The sequence below is a fragment of the Rhamphochromis longiceps genome, linkage group LG2 (assembly GCF_057381845.1).
Source record: "Rhamphochromis longiceps isolate RC_006_pf linkage group LG2, R_longiceps_female_GT1.1, whole genome shotgun sequence".
Lineage (NCBI taxonomy): Eukaryota > Metazoa > Chordata > Actinopteri > Cichliformes > Cichlidae > Rhamphochromis > Rhamphochromis longiceps.
Genome location: NC_140558.1, coordinates 23,496,726 through 23,517,281, shown reverse-complemented (window position 1 = coordinate 23,517,281; position 20,556 = coordinate 23,496,726). Strand labels below are relative to the sequence as shown.

Below are 20,556 nucleotides of genomic sequence, written 5' to 3'. Positions count from 1 at the left end.
GTACTGAAAATAGTATTGCATTTGAAATTCCAGTATCGTGACATTGCTGTCCTAATGACTTGATGCTACTTTGTGTGACTTGGCATATGTAATTCACATTTAAATGCAGCAGTGAAGTCTTAATTTTGCCATGCAATATGAATGAAAAGGGAGAAAATTGAACCTTTGAGTAATTGAGGGAAAATTGTTGACATGAACATAAATTACAGGCAAAGAGCAATTTGCTTTAGCGATGATATGTCTTGTAAAAGGAAGCAAACCAAAACACAGTACATAAAAGTAAAAAATAATTTATTTAAAAATAGATTCAATAAAACAATAATTTACATGTAAAAGACCACAAAGGTTCCCACACTGGATTACAACTGTGAGGTTTCAACAGAAGCAAAAAGAGAAACATCTTTTCCTTGACAGTAACTTACATTTATCTTTAATCAAAGCAATAAATTAAAACCAACTTTGAACTTATGCACTCAAAATCAAAAGGACCCTCCAAATCTTAGGAGACAAGGTGCTACGTTGCCAGCCGCTCCCTTCTGATCGCACGGTCTAAACACTTCAGCGTGTCTGATGTTTCTGGCCGTATCCAGCGATCGGTTTCTATAGACCCCTGACGATTATGAAGAGAAAACCGCGGAGGAGAGTCGTCGTCGTTAGACAGATCCAGCGGTGCTGAAGAAAAACAAGTGAACACAGAAAACACACATCTTCACTGCTACAATGCATGCTTTATATAAGAACAAATATTTGCTAAATATATATTGTTAGTTTGCAGGTTTACATGAACGATGCTGTACTTACTGAATCGAGCAAACTTCAAACCCATTAAAAATCCTAATGCAGAATTTTATAATGATCGATATATTAGACCCTGAGCTTCATAATCCTGAAGATGGTCTGAATGCTGGTCTGGGCTTTTATACAACGAGAAACATATTTACACAAAAAAATATGAAGTCGTACCAGCTGTGTTGCCACGACGACTGAGAGCCTGATGACCCGTCCTGTTCCGGTTTCCCCATTCCCCATCCTCATTCTGCCGCTGTCTGGTAACTGCGTGGCCGGAGTAATCATCATGATGACCAACAGGGTGGCCAGAAGCAGCTCGCTCCTGAAAAAAGGGAAGAAAAAAGTTAAAACTTCAGCAAATAAACTTCGTGTTTGACCAGGACTCGCGGATGGTTTTTAAGAAGAATACCTGTGGGCGCTGTGACTGTCTGGAAAGCCTCCTCCTCTCCCGGGCCGACAGCTGACGAGTCTTCTCGGGTTCTGGGGTTTGCAGCACTGACGAGCCATCGCCCAGAGGGTCTTAACACACACACAACCAAAGTCAGTCATTTCAAACATCGCTGCAACTTTTTATGTGATCCTCGTCACTTAAAGCATCCTCGACATTAAAAAGTTCCAGATGTCATTTTGCAGTATACAGTTTGGCCCCACTGAAATAAACTTTCTCAACTTGAAAAGTTAGATACATTCAGGTGTGCGTCATACTTCTCCAGCATGAGCTAAACAACACAAACAAACAAAGCAGGAGGTAAATTATGTTTGTGATCCAGAGAACAAGCGATGTCAGTACTGTAACAGCTCAAAGAATTCGGGATGGCTGTCTGCCATGAAGACTCGGGTCTTGTGAAGTCAGTGAAACGCCTGCAGCTCTATGACTCAAAAGGAGAATGTGGATTTCACCAGCAGTAAAATGCTTTTATTTCACCATGTCTTACCAATGAAAGCACTCTCTGACTCCAGCAGAGAACCTCTTGCAGATCCCCTGGTCTCGCTCCTCTGAAATACACACAGCTCTTTTCACAGTTCCACTCTAATAACTACAAGCTGGTGGATACGGTACAAATCACAGGATTTTTGTGCAGCTTAAACATTATTTCTCACCAGTAGATCATTTTGCTGTGGTGGGGACAGGTCGAAATAATCTGCAACACAAGTAGGATATTCTTTATTATCAACAATGGATGGCACTTTGGCTGTTGAAAAGTAATAACAGGGTAAAAAAAGTAATTGAAATATAGTCTGACCGTCCTGGACCGTAGACCTCTGGCTGCTCAACTGGTGATATGAATCCCTGTAGTCCCGCCTCCGTCTGCTGGTCCCACCTACTTCCTCTAGTTTAGGAACTTCACTGGAGCCCAACTTCGATTCTTCATCTACCACATTAGAAGTAAATGTAAACATATAATAGTGAAGTAATGTTGTTACTAATAGAGTACAGTCAACACTTTGAGATCACTGTGTTACCTCTGTACTTGAGCTGAAGGGAGTCGTGGATTCGTAACAAATTTCGTGGCTCTGTATATCTGGAGTTAGGCCTACGAACTGGAGCCTGGAGCCTCAGCCTGGCCATATCAAACACATCCACCACAGCACGCTCGCGATACCTGGAGGAATGGAAACAGGTGTACGCACAGAAATATCAGTTTCTATGGAAGAGCAGATCAGTCTTTTGTCTGAGTTTGGCTTGTTCTGCTAGACAATGCCAAGGATCAACGATGGTCAAAGCGATAAGCAGTAGGTCGCCAAGCTTTTTAGCTCATTTCCATGATTGAGTCATTCAGCTACATGTAGTCTGCCTCACTGTAATTTCATGTTGCATCTCCACATATACCAACACAAACATGTCTGGATCTTTATGCTCGTGTGTGCAGAGTGGCACACTGACTCATTATGATCAAATGAGAGACGAGATGGAGGTTATTTCTGACTGCTGGTTTGATTTTTAAATTCAATAAGTCTGCACTTGCACAGATGCTTGTTTATTTCATCTCCTCAACTCCCACCCACCCCACCGCCCACTTTTGTCAGTGGGAAACTGTTGTGTGTTCTACAATGAAGAATGAGAAGACGGACAGGTGAGACACTGTAAACATACAAAAAGACTGTACAAGCACAACTATACAAAGCATTAACAGCCACTTGCATCTCTTCAAGAGGTTGTTAACATAAATACCCAGGCAGCCAATCACATCAGAAAGGGAAGGAAAGGTGGTTTAGGTCACTTTGAACATTGAATAGCTGTTGGTGCCAGACAAACTGCTCTCAGTATTTCAGTAACTGCTCATCTGCTAGAATTTTCCCACACAAGCGGGAACCAATCAGCTAAGTAAAGACAAACGACAGTCCATCATTACTTTAAGAACTGAAGGTCAGTCAGTGCGGAAAATTTCTAAAACTTTGAATGTGTCCCCAAGTGCAGCCGCAAAAACCATCAAGCTCTACAATGAAACTGTCTCACATGAGGACGCCCCAGGAAAGGAAGACCAAGAGTCCCTCTGCTGCTGAGGATACATTCATCCGAGTCACCAGCCTCAGAAATCACAAGTTAACAGCAGCTCAGATTAGAGCCCAGATAAATGCCACACAGAGCTCCAGTAGCAGACACATCTCTACATCAGCTGTTCAGAGGAGCCTTTATGGTCAAATAGCTGCTAAGAAACAACAACTAAGGAAAAGTAACAAGCAGAAGAGATTTGTCTGGACCAAGACAAACACAAGGAGTGGACATTAGACAAGTGGACATCTGTGCTTTGGTCTGATGAGACAAAATTGAGATCTTTGGTTCCATCCGTCGTGTCTTTGTGCGACACAGAAAGGTGAACGTTGGTTTCTACATGCATGGTTCCCACTGTGAAGCATGGAGGAGGTGGTGATGGTGTGGGGGGGCTTTGCTGGTGACACTTTTGGGGATTTACTCAGAATTGAAGGCAGACTGAAGCAGCATGGCTACCACAACATCCAGTAGCAACATGCCATCCCATCAAGTTTGCATTTACTTGGACCATCATTTATTTTTCAACAGCACAATGACCCCAAACACACCTCCAGACTGTGTGACCGAGAAGGAGAGTGCTGGAGTGCTGGCGCCTGATGGCCTTGCGTCCACAGTCACCTGACCTAAACCCAGTGCAGATGGTTTGGGATGAGATGGAGCGCAGAGTGAAGGAAAAAGGACCAACAAGCGCTCAGCATCTATGGGAATTCCTTCAAGACTGTTGGAAAACCATTTCAGGCGACGACCTCATGAAGCTCATGGAGAGAATGCCAAGAGTGAGCAAAGCTGTAAGCAAAGCAAAGGGCGGCTGCTTTAAAGAATCTAAACTATCAAACATTTTTTGAGTTATTTCACAATTTTTTATTTACTACATAATTCCATGTGCTCATTCATAGCTTTGATGCCTTCAGTGAGAATCTGCAACATAAACAGTCATGAAAATAAAACCATTAAAAAAGAAGGTGTAACAAAACTTTTACTGGTATTGTAGCTCAATGTGAATGATAGTGTGTATTAAGCACTCGGTTTCACTTGCTAACTTCACTCTTCTCCACGTCTTTCTGAAGGACCAACAACAGCACAACTAAGAGCAATCTGTAACACAGTCTCCTGGTGACAACATGAAAGCAAAAGCCTGCAAAGCTGCTGTCGACAAACACAGAGAAGAACACTTTTGGTGGTTACAATATGAAATATCTAAGTATGCAATGTGCATTAACTGATGCACAGCTACATCCAATATGAAGTCCAGTAAATGTATATGCATCCATTAGTATGCCAAAGGTTACAGCATGAGTGATGAATGTGTTTTACCTGTTATTCAGAGGAGAGTCTAAATCCTCCCAATCCGCCTGCTGCAGGTCACCCTCCAGGCGTTTTTGTTCATTGCGGAGCTGCCGACGCAATGCTGACAGCTCACTGAACAGATCGCAACGGTCTCCTAAAACACACACAGTCTATAGCTGATACAGTGTTTTCAATATCATTACCCTTCTCAGCACCAACAAAACGTAAAGAAACACAGCCGAGTCGATGTGTAAGAAAGGACGGATCACTCTAAGTGTCAAAGAAAATGTAACACTGTTTATGGGAGACTGAGCCCAACACAAAGATCCTGCAGATATGATCAGAGGCGTCTATGTTTGCTCTCACACAGTACCTGCAGCTCGCAACTGGTTCCTACAAGCAGGGACGGGAGGGGACTGCAGACCGGACAGAGACCGCTCCTTAAAAACAAAAAGATTAATTCACAAAGGATTTTAGCAGAAAATATTCTATTACAGAGAAATAAATTAAACATTTTCTAACTTTTAAATAAACTGGACCAAGAAAAGTCTTAAAAACAGTGCAGCTATAGTAGCCTGTGTTTAAGCCTTTCAAATATTAAATACAAAACACTGCTGGTAACATTCTGTCATTGAGTCTTGACTTTAATGCCTTTCACATCATCATTCATCACAGTACAGATGTGATCTGTGCAAACACTTGTAGAAAAGACTTGTTGCAGGTAGTTAGCACCGGCTAACTGTGACCTGAGTAACTCTGAAAAGCTATGCATAAGAGACATGAAATAAATGTGTACATGTGCAACAGACTGAAACTTACACAGAAAGTGTTACTCAGTCTGGATGAGTAACATTAGCATAACAACTTTTACAAAAAACCTCTGGGTGCATTCAACCCTCAAACATGTTCACATAAGATAAACCAACCTCAAGATGCTGTCAGACTAATGGAAGTGAGTGTAAGAGACTTACAGACGATGGGACTGTAGAGTGTTGGCTGTCAGCAGTGGGAGGTCTGGGGGTATACTGGTGAAGGCCACGTTTCTTCTGCAGAGTGGGGATTGGAGGTGAGGGTTCCCTGTAGACCTGAAGACACACAGCTTGTGATTTACTACATAAAACTTTAAAATACTACAGTTAATATAAGCCAACTGATTATTTGAAACTTATTGTTCAGAATATTTGGAAGAAGGGTATAGCAGTGTAGCTACAAGAGAAGAAGTCCCTACAAATGGTGACTACCTTCATCTTGACCTAAGAACACGATTGAACACACACACACACACACACACACACACACACACACACACACACACACACACACACACACACACACACACACACACACCTTTGTGAATTAATCTGTGTGCTCTATTTAATCAAACATATTGATATAAAAACTGTTTCATTTTATTTTTTTCCACATCATCATGTTTATATTGCTCTGCTGTTAATAGTATTTTGGTGCTTTGAGAATATCTTTTTCAGAAACCATCATGCCAATAAAGCAGGACTGAAGTGATCTGAACTGAGTGAGAGTGTCCTGAGTGGAATCAGCGACGGCCATTTTCATCTTGAAAGCTAATCAAAGGAAAGAAATTAAAAGAAGCAGCTGTCGTTCAGGAGGTAGGTGGCCCAGTAACCACAGGGCTGACAGGCTTGTCCATCTGTCAGAGTGTCCTTGGACAAAACATTGAACCCCAACTAATTGCTCCCAGTGCTCACACCAGCACCATGCACGGTAGCTCAACTCCGCTGGTGTGGGAAGGGATAAACCAAATAGTGGCACTGTTTGGTCTTTGGATCAAAATAATGAAGGGGTGTCTTCAAATAATTCAAGTGAACACACAGACACATACAGTATTTGTATGTTGGTGGTCAGCAGTGTTGGGGAGTAACGGAATACATGTACCGCCGTTACGTATTTAAAATACAAAATATGAGTAACTGTATTCCGTTACAGTTACCGTTTAAAAAGGTGGTATTCAGAATACAGTTACTTTGTTGAAATAAATGGATTACACTGCGGTACTTTCCTGTTTCATTTTGTCGCGGGTCAGGACTGTTTGGGTTTTGTTTGACAGCTACGTTCTTTCGTTCCAGGCGGCAGCGTTACGGTTGCCATGGTTACAGGGTGACGCTCTCTCTCTCTGCGACAGTGTGTTTCCATACTGTACAGTAATGCCACTGTTTTGCACATGTCTCACTCTGTATATTTTATTTTATTTATTTTAAATATTCTACTTATTGTTTACTCTATTTAATTTGTAAAATATGTGTACACACACACACACGTAGAAAAATATTTAGTATACACATCCAGAAATACATATACTATTATATATTGTACATATATTTATTAGTTTCAGATGTAGCCATTCTTGTATTTTGCTTGTTTACATTATTGTATTTTGCACAACTCTGTTGCTTGTGAAGCTCGCACACAAGAATTTCACTCACATGTGCTGTACCAATGTACCTGCACATGTGATGTGACAATAAAAGTGATTTGATTTGATTTTGATTTGGGTGAGAGAGCGCCTTGTTGTTGTTGTTGTTGTGCTAAGCTAACAGGCAGAATGCTACAAGCATAGCTCTAAAGAATGTAGCATCATGGGCAGTGTAGTCCGTGTTGCAGGGAGAATGGACTGCCATACACGTTATGAGTCTGTGAGCGCGAGGAGGGAGAAAAAGGGGAGTGGAAAGGTACGAGTTGTCATCGAGGAAAAACGGGAGCTGGAAGCATGTAAATATAATAATAACCACTTCAGCCAAGAAGAGTGCCTGACGAGCCCAGTTGTAAGTAAGCTATTAAGACTCGACTGTACACCGTGTTCGTGTTTTCCTCCGAAAACAATAAGTTCCGTTGGAGCAGCCTTTCAACGTCTCTCTCTGTCTCTCGCAAGAAAAGTTGACCCACACAACAAAGTAAAGCTATTTTTCGGCTACGAGCCGACAGGGACCCCGCCGTATTAGTCAGAGGTCCCTTTACTACAGTTCGGAGTCGCGGACCTTCAGTAATAGTAATAAATCACACAGCAACAGTACATTCACGTTGTTGTAAAAAGCATGATAATATATTAAGTAATCCAAAGTATTCAGAATACGTTACTGTCATTGAGTAACGTAACGGAATACGTTACAGAATACATTTTGGGGCATGTATTCTGTATTCTGTAATGGAATACATTTTAAAAGTAACCTTCCCAACACTGGTGGTCAGCTGGTCACTGGTTACAGTCTTTGTAGTTATGTGTGTCTTGAAATATGAAACATAAATACAACACCTGAGCAGACATTTGGTCACATGGAGGATGATGACTTTTATTCCTGAACATCAGATGTCTGCTTCGCATCTCATACTTCTGTTCCTTGTATAAACTGACTTTAACCCTGACAGTACTACAAATTGTGTTTCACAATAAGTGTAAACAGTTAACAAAAGTGAGTAATGGAGTTCATTTTGTTCATCTGGACTCGGGGAGATCCAACCTCGAGGATCGCGTCCCTCAAAACAAAGACCAGTATAGTAACTGGACTGGTATTTATCGTTCTGCTCAACTTAAACACTCAAAGCACTTTCTCAATCACCCAATCTATACGTGCCTGAGCACTTTCCAACACACACAAACACCTGAGATACTAACCCTGGGGTTCAAGTGCCAAAGCATTGAAAACCGAACAACTTCTGGCTGAGCAGAAGAGCTACCTCATCACGCCAGGACTCAGCCGCCTATTTACCAGCTCATAGTGACTCCGTCTCTGTCCAGGTGTATAAGTTAATCACTGAAGCAGGATCACAGAGTCATGAAGACCATTTATGTGAAAAGGGAATGACCGTCTCTGACCCACCGAGGGGGCGAAAATGTATCTTTCACTATGTTACAATCCTGTGATTTCAGCCATTCCACAGCTTTCTGTGATCAGTACTCTTAGTGATTAATGATTGGGACAATTTGCTTTCTGGGATTTTGTTACCTGGATTATTAAGTAGGCATCAAGTCAAAAGATGGACAGCGTGACACAGCTGTACATCTGTGAACTGACCTCTTCCACCCGTGCCTGTCTCTCTATCTCATACTGTCTCCTCAGTATCGCACTCTCCTTCTCCTCTGCTTCCTTCTTTATCCTCTCAGCTTCCTTCTTCCTCTGTTCAGCCAGCTGAATCAGCTCCTCATTCTTGGCCTTTTGCTGAGAGAAAGAAAAAATATTAGAGGAAGTGCACAAGACAAAGATTTAGGGAAATGAGAAAGACTTGCAATGTGTTATAATTAGAGACCATCACAACATCCGCAATCCCCAGCAACATGATTTACAGTCCAACCTGTGTGCACTTGTTACTACATGCGTGTTCACTCTGTAGGGGTTGGCCAACGCCCATCTCTGGACTCAACCCTGATTTTAAATTCAGCTACACATCTGCACAGTTTCATGACTACATCTTGCACAGAAAAGATCGGTCGACAGACAGGCATAAAAACACCTGCCAAAGTACTCAAAGTGACTTTGGCTACGTTCACACTGCATGTCTTAATGCTCAAATCCAATTTTTTTTTCTGCTTGTTCACACAACAAATAAAATGTGACAGCAAACGCGCTCTAGTGTGAACGGTTCACGGCCCTCAAAGCGGCCGCATGCGCAAAAGAAGACGTCACACACAACACGCTCTGTTTAGACTCAGAGCAAACAGTATTGTTTGACTGATGGCCCTTAATATAAAGACTTCGGACTTTACATTTCCCAATTTTGCTTTAAGTTATAAAGTTATTTTGTTATTTACATTTGGCCTAATAATGATCCTTATTGCTGTTTTAGAGAGGAGCGGTGCTTCAAAGGATAGTTGCAGATTTGTCAGAATCTGTAGATTATACAGTACAAATAAAATGTTCATGTTTCTCCAACGTTGTCTTCCCAACAGTTTCACTGGATGGCCAGGAAGCGTTCCCGATGTCTTCTCCGGCGCTGATAATTGGCGTCTGTCTTGTATCAGTGACGTAAAAGACGGATTTAATGCAACATGACCATTCAAACAGCAGATATGTATCGTCTTCAGTAACACATACAGAAGTGACCCAGATCGGTTTTGTGCCATTCACACTGTCATACCATGATCGGATATGGGTTGCATAGGGTCAGAAAAGTTGGATTTGATGCACTTTCGCCTGCAGTGTGAACGTAGCCTAAGTCAGAGATGAAGCCTTCGATTCGATTCAAACAAATTACCAATCGAGTCGAGTCGAATCAAATCGAAGCCTTTCTATCCGTCAGATTTTAGTTTCTCACCTCCATTTCCTTTCGTTTCTTCCTCTCTTGCTCCTCCTCGTACTCCCTCTGGATGCGAGCCCTCTGCTCTGCCAGCCTCTTCTCCTCCTTCTCTTCCTCCAGCCTGATTCGTTCTCTCTCCTCTGCCCTTTTATGCATTTTTTCCTCGATCTGCAAACAAATGCAGGCTGATAAAGAACTAAACCAGCGATTTTCAACAAGACAGCGTAGCATATAATACCGACAGGAGAAATGCCCCCAGCTGCGTAGCCTTTTACCTGCTGTTTGAGGTAAGCTTTGTACTTGTCCTGCTCCTGGAGCTCTTGCTCTGTGGGCTGGCTGGCAAATACTTTGCCTCTGGCAAACTGTGGGGTTTGTACATGGGTGAAACCTACAAAACATGAAACAGATCTTTCAAAATAAACGTATCAGTCTCAATGCTGTTGTTTCTGGATATTCTGATATGCTACTCGGTGGAGATGCCAGTTTCTGAACATTGAAGTAACAGCCAGTTTTAGCCTGTTTTCTTTGTGTTTTATGGCTGTGGTGTCACCAATAATCTGATAGCAAACAAAAGCTAAATAAAGCAAAGTCATATTTCTAGTGCTATGGATGCCACACTACCAGAAACCCTCTCATTGGGGTCCAGGTGCTCAGTCCGGCTGGCTGCCGCAGCAGCTGTGGCTCTCCTCTGCCGCTGCTCCGGGTTGCTGTACGCCTCCTTGTTCAGCTTGTGCATCTGACTGAGATCAGCTGCAGAGTCAGGCAGGCTAAGTTAGAACAGCTCCTCTGAATTCGTTACATGCTGCATACTATAAAAAGACGGTACAAAGCGGGACATACCAATGAGATTTCCAGTGCTGTCCCTCAGCGGCGCTCCTCCTCCACCTCTCCCCCAGGGCTGGTGGTTCTTCATGTCAGCCTCCAGCTGAGCCTCGTAACGCTCCCTGTCCTCCCTCTCCTGACGCCTCCGCTCCTGTTGCTCCTGGATCTAACAAACAGTATTTCTCAGTTTATTCAACACTCATCAAATGTCAGCGATCAACAACTATGTTCCCAAGACACTGTGAAATGTTCTATTTTCACCACAACTATCTGTCCAATTGATGAAAACAGTAAGCCTCAGTGATGAATGTTACCACCGTTTTCTCATTAAATGTGTCAAGATGCCTATTATATAAATTCAAAAACATTTAAAAAACAAAACAAAAGTAAAACTGAATATCTTGTGTTGACTTCATTTGTTCCAGTTTTCACATTTCAGCTCAGTTTATCAGAAGCTTTCAAACATGAGCTGCAAATATGGAACCAAAAAAAGCAGAAGAATTAAGTTATTACTGCACCAGAACGACAAGGAACCAAAGCACAGCGACGAACTACCTGGAAAACATTTTAGGGACTCTCCAGTGATCTTGTATGCTAAAGAGAAGACCAGGGGAAAATGCACGCTAAGCAGATGGAAAGAGGATTTTCACAATAAAAGGGGTCAGGGTGGGATTTGGTTATGAAGTAACTGAACAGAGGAGGATCTCAGAATTACTTCTACAGCCAACTCGACTAATACATGAGAAGGATTTTTGATTCCAGATAACTTACAGGGAGCCTTATCCATTTTACCTTGCTGTAAAGCTCACCGTTTCCACTCCTGGAAGCTTCCTGTCAACACATCACACACTAGGATGCAGTGAAATTTCATTACCTTCAACTCTCTACCAATACTGTTTTCAGTCAAATAACAAAGGAGGAGCCCAGCAACATCATCACCACAAACGTCCGTGATGGCCAAATTTATTCACCTTTAAATATCAACGGTGCTGAATGCTTCTCTGGTGATTTAAAGCCCCCCCCCTTAATCATATAAATCAAATCCACATCCATCGACATTCTTCTGTGCTTATACTTTAACACTGTTGTTACTAGATTTGCTGTATCACGAGCACCAACAAAATTTAAGTTCTTTGGGTGGTGGCAGCACAAAGAAAAGGGTTCCTTTTATCTCACCTACCTGTTGTTTCAGAGCATCCCTGTAGCTCAAAATCCTTTCCCTGGCTGATCTGGATCTCTCTGAAGGGAACATGTAGGCATGCGATGGTTCAGTAGCCGTCTCGTTGCTGGGCCTGTTAGAGTAGTTGAGACCCGATGAGCACTTTGGTTGGTGTGTCTTACTACCATGTCTTACAGCAAACACAAACAGGAGTTAAAGCCACGTTCTTACCATTCTGTTGGAAACTATAATGAGTTTACTTGGCCTGGGCAGGATTCACTAACATGACTGTGTGCGTGCAGGTATAACAGATATAATTACTGCCATCTTGTCTTCTAGAAAACTGTAAGAGTAGATATTTACTGCATAGGAGGCTCAGGAAAGCTGCTGCCACTGTGCTGGCTCTGAGGGCTGTGGTTACCAAGCTGGCTGGGCACGGCTTCCCCTGGTGGGACATTCCAGTAGGGCGTGGGAAAGCCAGCACCAGGAGCAGGCATGTGCCCGTCTGAAAGAAAATCAATCACATAATAAACTAAAAGTAGAACACCTGTCTAATATACCAATTATACTCAGATCAGGTTTTGTAATGTAGACCAGAAAGTGTTTTTACTCCCATGTAACAGAGACCCGGACTTACAGTAGGCCATGTTTGGATCAAGCATGCTTCTGTTGGCGTAGTGATGTGGCTCTACGTAGGGGCTTCTGTATGCATCACTCACTGAAGGAGGTGGGCGGGGATGAAACAGAGGATGTCTGGGGAGGAACCATTTCAAAACATGTGATTTGTAACTAAATAAATATTCAATCCTGAATGAATTTCTGGATTCAGCTGGGACTGTGACTAGTTAGTGTTTTTTTAAGTGTCTTTAAAGGGTTCATGAAGCCCTGCAACGGTTAATCATTCTAGTTTCTCTTTAAGGTCCTTTTCATTAACTGCAGCTAGGGCCGTGCAATATGACCAAAATCTCATATTTATCGTCCCGACAACGATATGTATCACAAAAATTTTATATTTTCTGTAAACTCTATGAATCTCAGGCAACTCGACTTGCAAAGTGTTTTCAGCTGGGCATGAAAATGTATGCATGAAAATGAAAATGAAAATGCATCTTATGTACCTGGAGTTACATAAGATGAAATGGCCGCAGTTTTCTTTGTGACTATTTATTACAAGGCGTGCTGCGGGGAAAAGCCTGCTCTAAGGTTTTTGGGGGGGTTTTTTGGCCTCTCATCCGTAAACACTCTGCATACTATTTCACATGATTCTGTTTATTTTGAAAAATCTCAAATCTTCAACTTTATTGTGAAAGGTTTATGTGGAAAATAAACATGCGGATTGTGGAGCCACGCGATCGTTGTTGCTAACGACAACGCATAAAAACAGTCGCTTGTCCGTCTGTAGTGTGGTTACATTAAATATAAAAAAAGGGAGAACTTCAACAAATTCTACAGTGACCATCAAAATGATGGAAAGATTTGCCGTAAACGGTTTCTTTTGTGACACCACGAAACAAACGATAGCGTATAATATGAGACGATAGATGTTTTCATATCGTCATCCGATATACATCTTTATATTGAGCAACGTTAACTACAGTGTTTGTCAATTCTGCTGGATCCAGATTCTCAACACACAAACACGTACTGGACACTGATTCCCAAAACAAAACGCTGTATTATCATTACTGTTTGATCTCACTGACATGAGCCATTATATACTGTTTACTCTTCCACAGCTGCATTCAGTTAATTTAAACATGTCCTGCAGTATGACATCATTGCTATTATTAACTGATTTCGTTATGAAAACAATGCAGACATATTTGGCTCCACTGTCAAACTGTCAACCAACTTGCTGCTCAAGTGTTGCCTCCTATCCTAATCTTAAGTGTTGCATTATGAAATCATTCAGACTGTAACTGATGTAAAGTTTCGTATTACTACCTAGGGATGTCCATGGACGTCACAGGGTTGGCAGGCTTGCTGTTGAGAGGCAGACCACTTCCACCTAAGCCCAGGGCAGAGCTATACTCCAGCAAAGGGGACGGGAAGGCCACGTGAGCCTGCCCGAGGGGAGGCATTTCCCTCTCTCTAGCACCAATCTTCTCGATGTCAGGTAGAGCACTTGATGATGATCTATCACCTGTGGTTACAGGATCTGACACCTGGGCACCTTTTCTTCTGCTCAGTCCAAACTGTCTGATTCGGTCCGGCTGGATAAAGAAACAGCTGATAAATATCCTGCACAGTGTAAACATTCTCAGAGCAAAGGAGAGTGGCTTATGAGCTGTAAGCTGACCTGTTTCTCAGGGTCATTTATTCCTGTTGCTGCGACTTTCAACTCGAAATATTTTTCCCTGAAACAAAGACAAATTTGTATCCATTTCTGCAGCCACTGCAAGTCATAACTAAGTGCTAAGTGGTGAAATATTTAGGGCTTCTAGTAAGCACCATAAATAAAGACGCACCTCTTCTTGTTGCGGTGCTGCTCAGCTATCTGCTCCTGCAGCTCCTGTCGGTAGCGCTCCTTCCTCCTCTGCAAAGCCTCATGTGTATCAACTGTTCCTGAAAACACGGGACCGCATCTGAAACCTTGAATTCATTTTCCCAATTCTTTTCCACATTTAAAGGGTTCATAAGTTTGTAACTGTATGTTCAGCTGTTTTAACACAAATGATGTTTTTTGAGCTGCTCACGGGAAGTCTTTTTACCTATTAAAAGGCCAGTGGCAAACTCAGCATCTGCAGATTTGTTCCGCACTCTGGATGTCTGTCCATCTCTGGTAACACTAGCTGAATCTTCCCTAAACACACAAATAAAATGAGGGAGAAAGAAGTCACTATCTTTAACACTACTTTTATCATAAACACATAAATCAACACTACAAAAACAAAATCTTCTACCTGCCATCGGTCTTTGTAGGTCGTCTCTTCTCATAATTGCCATTAACTGCCATACGTCTTGTGCCTTCAATCAGCTCCACTTCATCTTTACACTCCTCTCCCTCCGACTCCTGGTCCGTTGGCCTCCCCAGCCTGTCTCGATGCCTGAAGAGCGCTGGCGACTGCCTCTCTTCATCCTCAGCTAGGCACAGAGGCCTGTGTAGCGTCCTGCTCTCCTCTGTTAGAGTGGCTACGTCCTTCTGTTTGAGCACAGACAGGCGTGGCTAGAGGACACACCATCATAACAAGGCAACATTGAAGAAATAAACAGAGATCACTAGAAAGAAAGAGGCTGCCTTTGTTCTGTCATCCATCCATCCACTTATCCTTTTCGGGGTCGTGGGGGGTGCTGGAGCCTATCCCAGCTATCATAAGGCACACCCAGGGTGCACCCTGGACAGGTCGCCAGTCTGTCGCAGGGCTAACACACAGAGACAGACAACCATGCGCACTCACATTCACACCTATGGGCAATTTAGATTAATCAATTAACCTAACCCAACAAACTGCATGTCTTTGGACAGAGGGAGGAAGCCGGAGTACCCGGGGAGAACCCACACAAACACGGGGAGAACATGCAAACTCCACACAAAAGGACGCCAGCCTGATGGTGAAATTGAACTCAGGGCCTTCTTGTGCGCGAACCACCGTGCTCGTTTTGTCATGTTAGATGAAATCAAGTACAGTAACAAAGCTACTGTCTGATCTGACATTAGATGTTACAGTCTTTCATTATCACATCAGAGTGGATTAATGGACTGTCAAGCTGTCACTACTGCATTTGTACGAGTATCACTTGGAGTAGTGCTGTTTCAAAGTTTACAGCTTTAAATTGCTTATAAAGTTAGATGAAAGCCTTTATTGTTGCAACAGTTTACTCGATGTGTTTAGCTTTCTACGTCAATCGCTGATCTATTGTTTTAGCTTAGTTTTTAACTTTAGTCTTTACTGACATTCACATGGTGTTTGTGCACATATTGAGGTGTCTCCATCTTTTATACACACACTGAAGCTCTGAGCCAACAGAGTTTTACGTAGGAAGGAAAATGTCTGTTTGAGGTGTGACTGTACCAGCGACAGATAGTGCCAGCAAGCAGACATTCTACTGCTGCATCCTGCATGTGAAAAAGGACAGCTTCAGCACTGCCACAACATGATCCTCCCAACAATCACATGTTGATTCATGCAGGACAATGGCTTATGTAACATCTGGTAACATCACAAGTAACCGCTCCACTAAGAGTCGCCCGGATTGAGAATCACTGATGAAAACATGTGTGGGCTCTTTCACAGTGCATCTTAACTGTGTTTATAGTCTTTTGTGTTTATAGTGTTTTGGTAAATAAAAGTGTTTTATTCCAAATGAACAAATGAGAAAATTCTTTTCAGCAGGACTGCTGTCATCTACCATTCACTTTAGCAGCCATTCTGTTCGGCCAAGCATCTAATCTTTAAATATATTAAAATCATAAAAGACATTAAGGCATTTACCTTGACAGGCCTCCTGTTATTGAACTGGAGTAATGGTCCTGCAGTCTCAACACGTTCAAACTGGTTTTTCTGTAACATAAAATAAAAGCAGAGATGAAACAGGTGGTGTAAACCTAATGAGCAGACTGTAGCTAGAATCTAAAAACTGGCTTTGATGCTAGAGCTGCGACCTCAGGTGTACAGATAGGTACGCAACAACGCTGATGTTTACAGTAGAGTGTGTAATATTTCATGTGTGTCACTGTATTACATGGAGAACAACTGAAACCTTTGTCTTATTTTTTACTTCATTAACACAGGATTAGCAACATAAACAGGCCGAGCACATGTTCAGTTGGGTTTCTATGTTTCTTATTCCTGACTGTCTTTCAATTGCCACACAGCTTTGTCATATTTGTGACACAGCATGACGAGCGCTTTATACAACATGCCTCATTCACCCAATGTGTCCAAGTGCTTTCTATCTAACATCACATTCACACTTTGGGGGTTCAGTGGAATTCAGTATTTTGCCAAAAGGAAGACATCGAATCACCAACCGTCCGATTAGAGGATCTGTCCTACCTCCCAAGCCACCGCCACGGAAATCTGTCTGCAATCTCTCTCAGAACTATGTCTAAAAAAAAAATGTAGTTTATTGAACAGTTTCTCACCAATAAACTGCAAAGAAACAATGCTCCATTTTATTCTAAATCCTATACCCAGCAAACTTTTCCACGATGGAGAGAAAAACCCCACTCAGCACAGTCACACACATCTAAAGGTGTGACCTGGTCAGTTGGTGAAATTTGCCTCCTTACTGGAGATTTATACTTAAGCGGGAAATTCATGATATTGCTACGTTGTAACCGCAAAGCCAACTGAAACCCTACATTGTAACTAAAGTGCACCTCCTTGGAAATGTAACTACATGTCGAGGATCAATCTAAGGCCTCACAAATGTTAGCAAATTGCTAGAGGGGACTGATATAGGAATGGATGTGAGGATATCCACAAAGAAGTGGACAAACTCGAAAAAAAAAAGGAAAATGACAACGAGTTGGGACCCAGGTGGGGGGAAAGTCCCAGCATTTTATTTGTAGCTATCGGCTGGCATCATGTATAAAACACAATCACAATGTACTTAACCCATAATGCAGCACACACAAGCATAAATGCCAACAACAATTTCAGCCACTTACATCAGTAATATCTACAAAGATTCCCCACAGAAGTCTAACTCAGCCTCAGAGATGCTAGCAGCTCTCTTTAGGCTGTGATGATAGTGCTGGATGAATTGTGGCAAACTGTGATGTTTGGGTCTACTAAACCCCAACAATTTATAGAATGGAAGCAGTTTGATACCCGAAGAATTCTCAGAAAATGAAAAAGATATGTAATTTTTTTGTAAACCTGAGACAAGTGATAGCTAACTTGCAGCATAAAAGTATAAGTTTAGAATAAGGATCTGACACATATAGATTGAAAACTCAAACTCGCTACAGTGTCACACACACACACATAAACAGAGCAGTGTGTGACAGTCACCCGAGTCATGTAGCGCCTGTAGTCCATACGAAGCTCGTGCTGCAGCCTCTGTTTCTTCCTCTCGTACTCCACACCAAGGGGGAGACCCACACTGCAGCTCTCCTCTGAAAACACATCAACATTTCATAGAGACAGAAGGTAAACAGTGTTATGCAAAACAAATCTCAAGTGACAAGTGAAATACTTAAATAATATTTAACTTAAAGTATGAACTGACGTGACAAATTGTGGCCAGGATCTATACCTCTTCCCTGTGCTTTTGACTTAGGAGGGATGTTCTCCTTAGCAGTAGACCCGTAGCCTCGGTAGGGTTTTGCCTGTCAGTCAGAAGGAAAAGAAGATCCACATTACTTCTTAGTTACAGCATATAACGGCAAAGAGGGCGGCTAAAGTTTAACTTCAATAAACTTCTTATTTGGTCTAAAACGGTGTTGTTTTTCAGACGTTTATCAAAAGGTCTGCCTTGAAAATTATCTATTTCTAACCCACCTTCATTTCCATGTATGGGGGGTCTTGTTCTAAACAGGCTTTATCCTCTGCCACCCTCGCCTTGCGTTCCATGATGAAGTTCTCCAGCTCGTCGTCCATCTCCATCCGGCGAAGTTACACAACCGAGCTGGAAACAACAACTTAATCCTCCTTACAGTGAGCTTACAGAGAGCTCACTGCAGCGAGAACAAATGATAAAAATGTATGTTATACAGGGTTCAGTGCGTCACGGCCGTCACTGATATGAACTGCAGCACACACCGCTTCGCTTGCAAGTCGGTTCTATCACTTTAATTTACTGTTGTCAGGCAACCGGCGTCAAGTTCCAGGCACAGATAGCATTAACCCGCTTAACTGTATTAGCTTAGCAATTAGCAATATAATAATGCAATTAGTATGTAGCATGGAAAGTGCTCGTAACTGTAACGCCCAGAACGTGTTTGGTTCGTTTAAACCGACTTAAATTGCTATGGTTCGCTTGCTTATTAGCTTTGACTAATGGAAAGCAAAGTAAAGTTAGCAAAAACACCACAAAAGCACATGAAAGCTAATCTTAGCTAATGAGCACTTGGCTTCGAGCTGCTAGCGTTAACTTTCTACTGGAACTTTGTACTGTTGTTATTAGAATTAAGTCAAACCTACCATTAGGTGGTGTATGATTGCGAGGCAGTGTTCGTTAGCTTGAAAAGGATGGCGGTGTCTTGAGCGATTGTATATCGCAAACAAATAGCAGTACTTCCGGTCGCAGGTGTCGAAATAAAATACTGTGTAGGAATACTTTGTGATGTGTCAGCTATTAGAAACCATTCAAATTTGAAACTATGTTGATGTGTCCGTGTTAATAGGAACATATGTTTTTTATTTGGGAATTCATCAAATCAAGTTTTCTCTGTATCTCCATTATAAGCTAGTTACACAATCGTTCACATATCACAGGCTTTTCAATCTCATGTTCTCTAGCATATCGACACTATGGCTCTATCCCAATTCAGGGTCTTCAGCCTTAAAGGTCCACAAGGGCCGCGTACTCAAAGACCGCTAAGGCCGGAAGTGCGAGGCTTGTGAAATGGGACGGTCTAGCCTCCGTCTCGCTGCCCAGGTTGCCTAGCAACTATGATACTAACCGCTGGAAACGTTTCGTACAGCACTTTTTGACAGAAATGAAGAAAAAAATATTTTGTTCATTTGTTTGTTTCTACATGAGCTTTGATTTGATAAGTATCTGAGGCTGAGACCACGGGACTGTAAAAACGTGATTATTGGGCTTCATTTCTGTACTGAGCAGTCATTTTAAGATTAGCTAGTAAATAACAATTAGCTAATGTTGTTCATGAGACTAAAGTCATCTTACTTTGGTAATGTAAATATAATATGGCCAATATTAAAGTTATTATTATATTAACCATTATTAGTTATTACACCAGTGAACTTGAATTCACTGCTGTTGCAGTTATTTATATTTCCTATCACCTTAAATCTTCACTCAAAGTCAAGTATCTTTGACAGTGTATTATATATGAGAGACAAATATTGTTCTCTTAATATGTTGGCATTACTAAATGTAGCGCAATACTTGCATATCTCTGCTGTGACCTCTAAGCTCTTTCTAAACAAGCGACTACGTCATTGTGCTTTTTCCCCCCCCATACATACGTACATATACACACACTTTTTTTCCCCCCCAAAGAAATGCAAAACTCACAACCGCTTTTTGTTTGCAATTTATTGCTTATATAAATGCTCTCTAAACAATTTTTGGTAAAAATAAAATCTATCAATAATAAATCATAAATAAAATCATCACAATGACTTTTACATTACATTATATTGCACAATTATAAGCCTTATTACAAGAATCACAGAACAAGTGTTGCTCAGGTTGTGTGTAGAAGGAATGTTCAGAGGTATGTGGGCTGGGACTCACAGCGGTCGCCTCTAGAGGGCAACAGCGAGTCTGACTGTCTTTTTTTTGTCTTTAGTCAAGTCAGTCGATTATCTACTCTAAAAATTAAAGATGTACAAAGAAGTTGTCGACCAAACCACCATCATTTACATTTGAGTGAAACATTTCATTTCAGTCTGTTCTGGCACAGATGCTGAATGTCAGTGCTAGTGAAAGAATTATAATTATTTTTAAAAGAAAAACACAGATGTGAGTTGCTTAAGTCAAAAATACACTTTGTTCTTCTGTGATCAGTCTCATCAGACTGCAGTCTAGATAGGAAGAAGTCCCTGTGGTTTCTCCCTGTCCAAACGCAGGTTTAGAGATGCACCCTTCTGTCAGCAGCTTT

The 20,556-nt window shown here is 41.8% G+C and overlaps 1 protein-coding gene across 3 annotated transcripts; it reads right to left on the bottom strand.

Annotated features, from left to right (window-relative positions):
* Nucleotides 1-274: 274 nt before the first annotated feature.
* LOC146677207 (centrosome and spindle pole associated protein 1-like) lies at nucleotides 275-19,254 on the bottom strand. 3 transcript variants are annotated; one of them, XM_085419228.1, is made up of 28 exons: nucleotides 18,908-19,254; nucleotides 18,266-18,441; nucleotides 17,994-18,093; nucleotides 17,777-17,880; nucleotides 16,250-16,318; nucleotides 14,720-14,982; nucleotides 14,528-14,619; nucleotides 14,285-14,381; nucleotides 14,116-14,173; nucleotides 13,761-14,029; nucleotides 12,454-12,569; nucleotides 12,180-12,321; nucleotides 11,838-11,949; nucleotides 10,676-10,823; nucleotides 10,457-10,585; nucleotides 10,111-10,223; nucleotides 9,854-10,003; nucleotides 8,617-8,760; nucleotides 5,542-5,655; nucleotides 4,944-5,010; nucleotides 4,598-4,724; nucleotides 2,254-2,393; nucleotides 2,034-2,162; nucleotides 1,891-1,931; nucleotides 1,725-1,785; nucleotides 1,199-1,308; nucleotides 964-1,111; nucleotides 275-672 (listed from the first exon to the last, which is right to left on the bottom strand). In XM_085419228.1, exons 2-28 carry the CDS (start codon nucleotides 18,368-18,370, stop codon nucleotides 515-517), a joined length of 3,306 nt encoding a protein of 1,101 aa, XP_085275354.1. In that variant the 5' UTR covers nucleotides 18,371-18,441; nucleotides 18,908-19,254; the 3' UTR covers nucleotides 275-514. The 3 variants fall into 3 exon arrangements, with proteins under 3 accessions (XP_085275354.1, XP_085275372.1, XP_085275362.1); XM_085419246.1 differs by having other exon boundaries at nucleotides 18,021-18,093; nucleotides 18,908-19,253; XM_085419236.1 differs by having other exon boundaries at nucleotides 14,720-14,958; nucleotides 18,908-19,252.
* Between the last annotated feature and the right edge of the window lie 1,302 nt (nucleotides 19,255-20,556).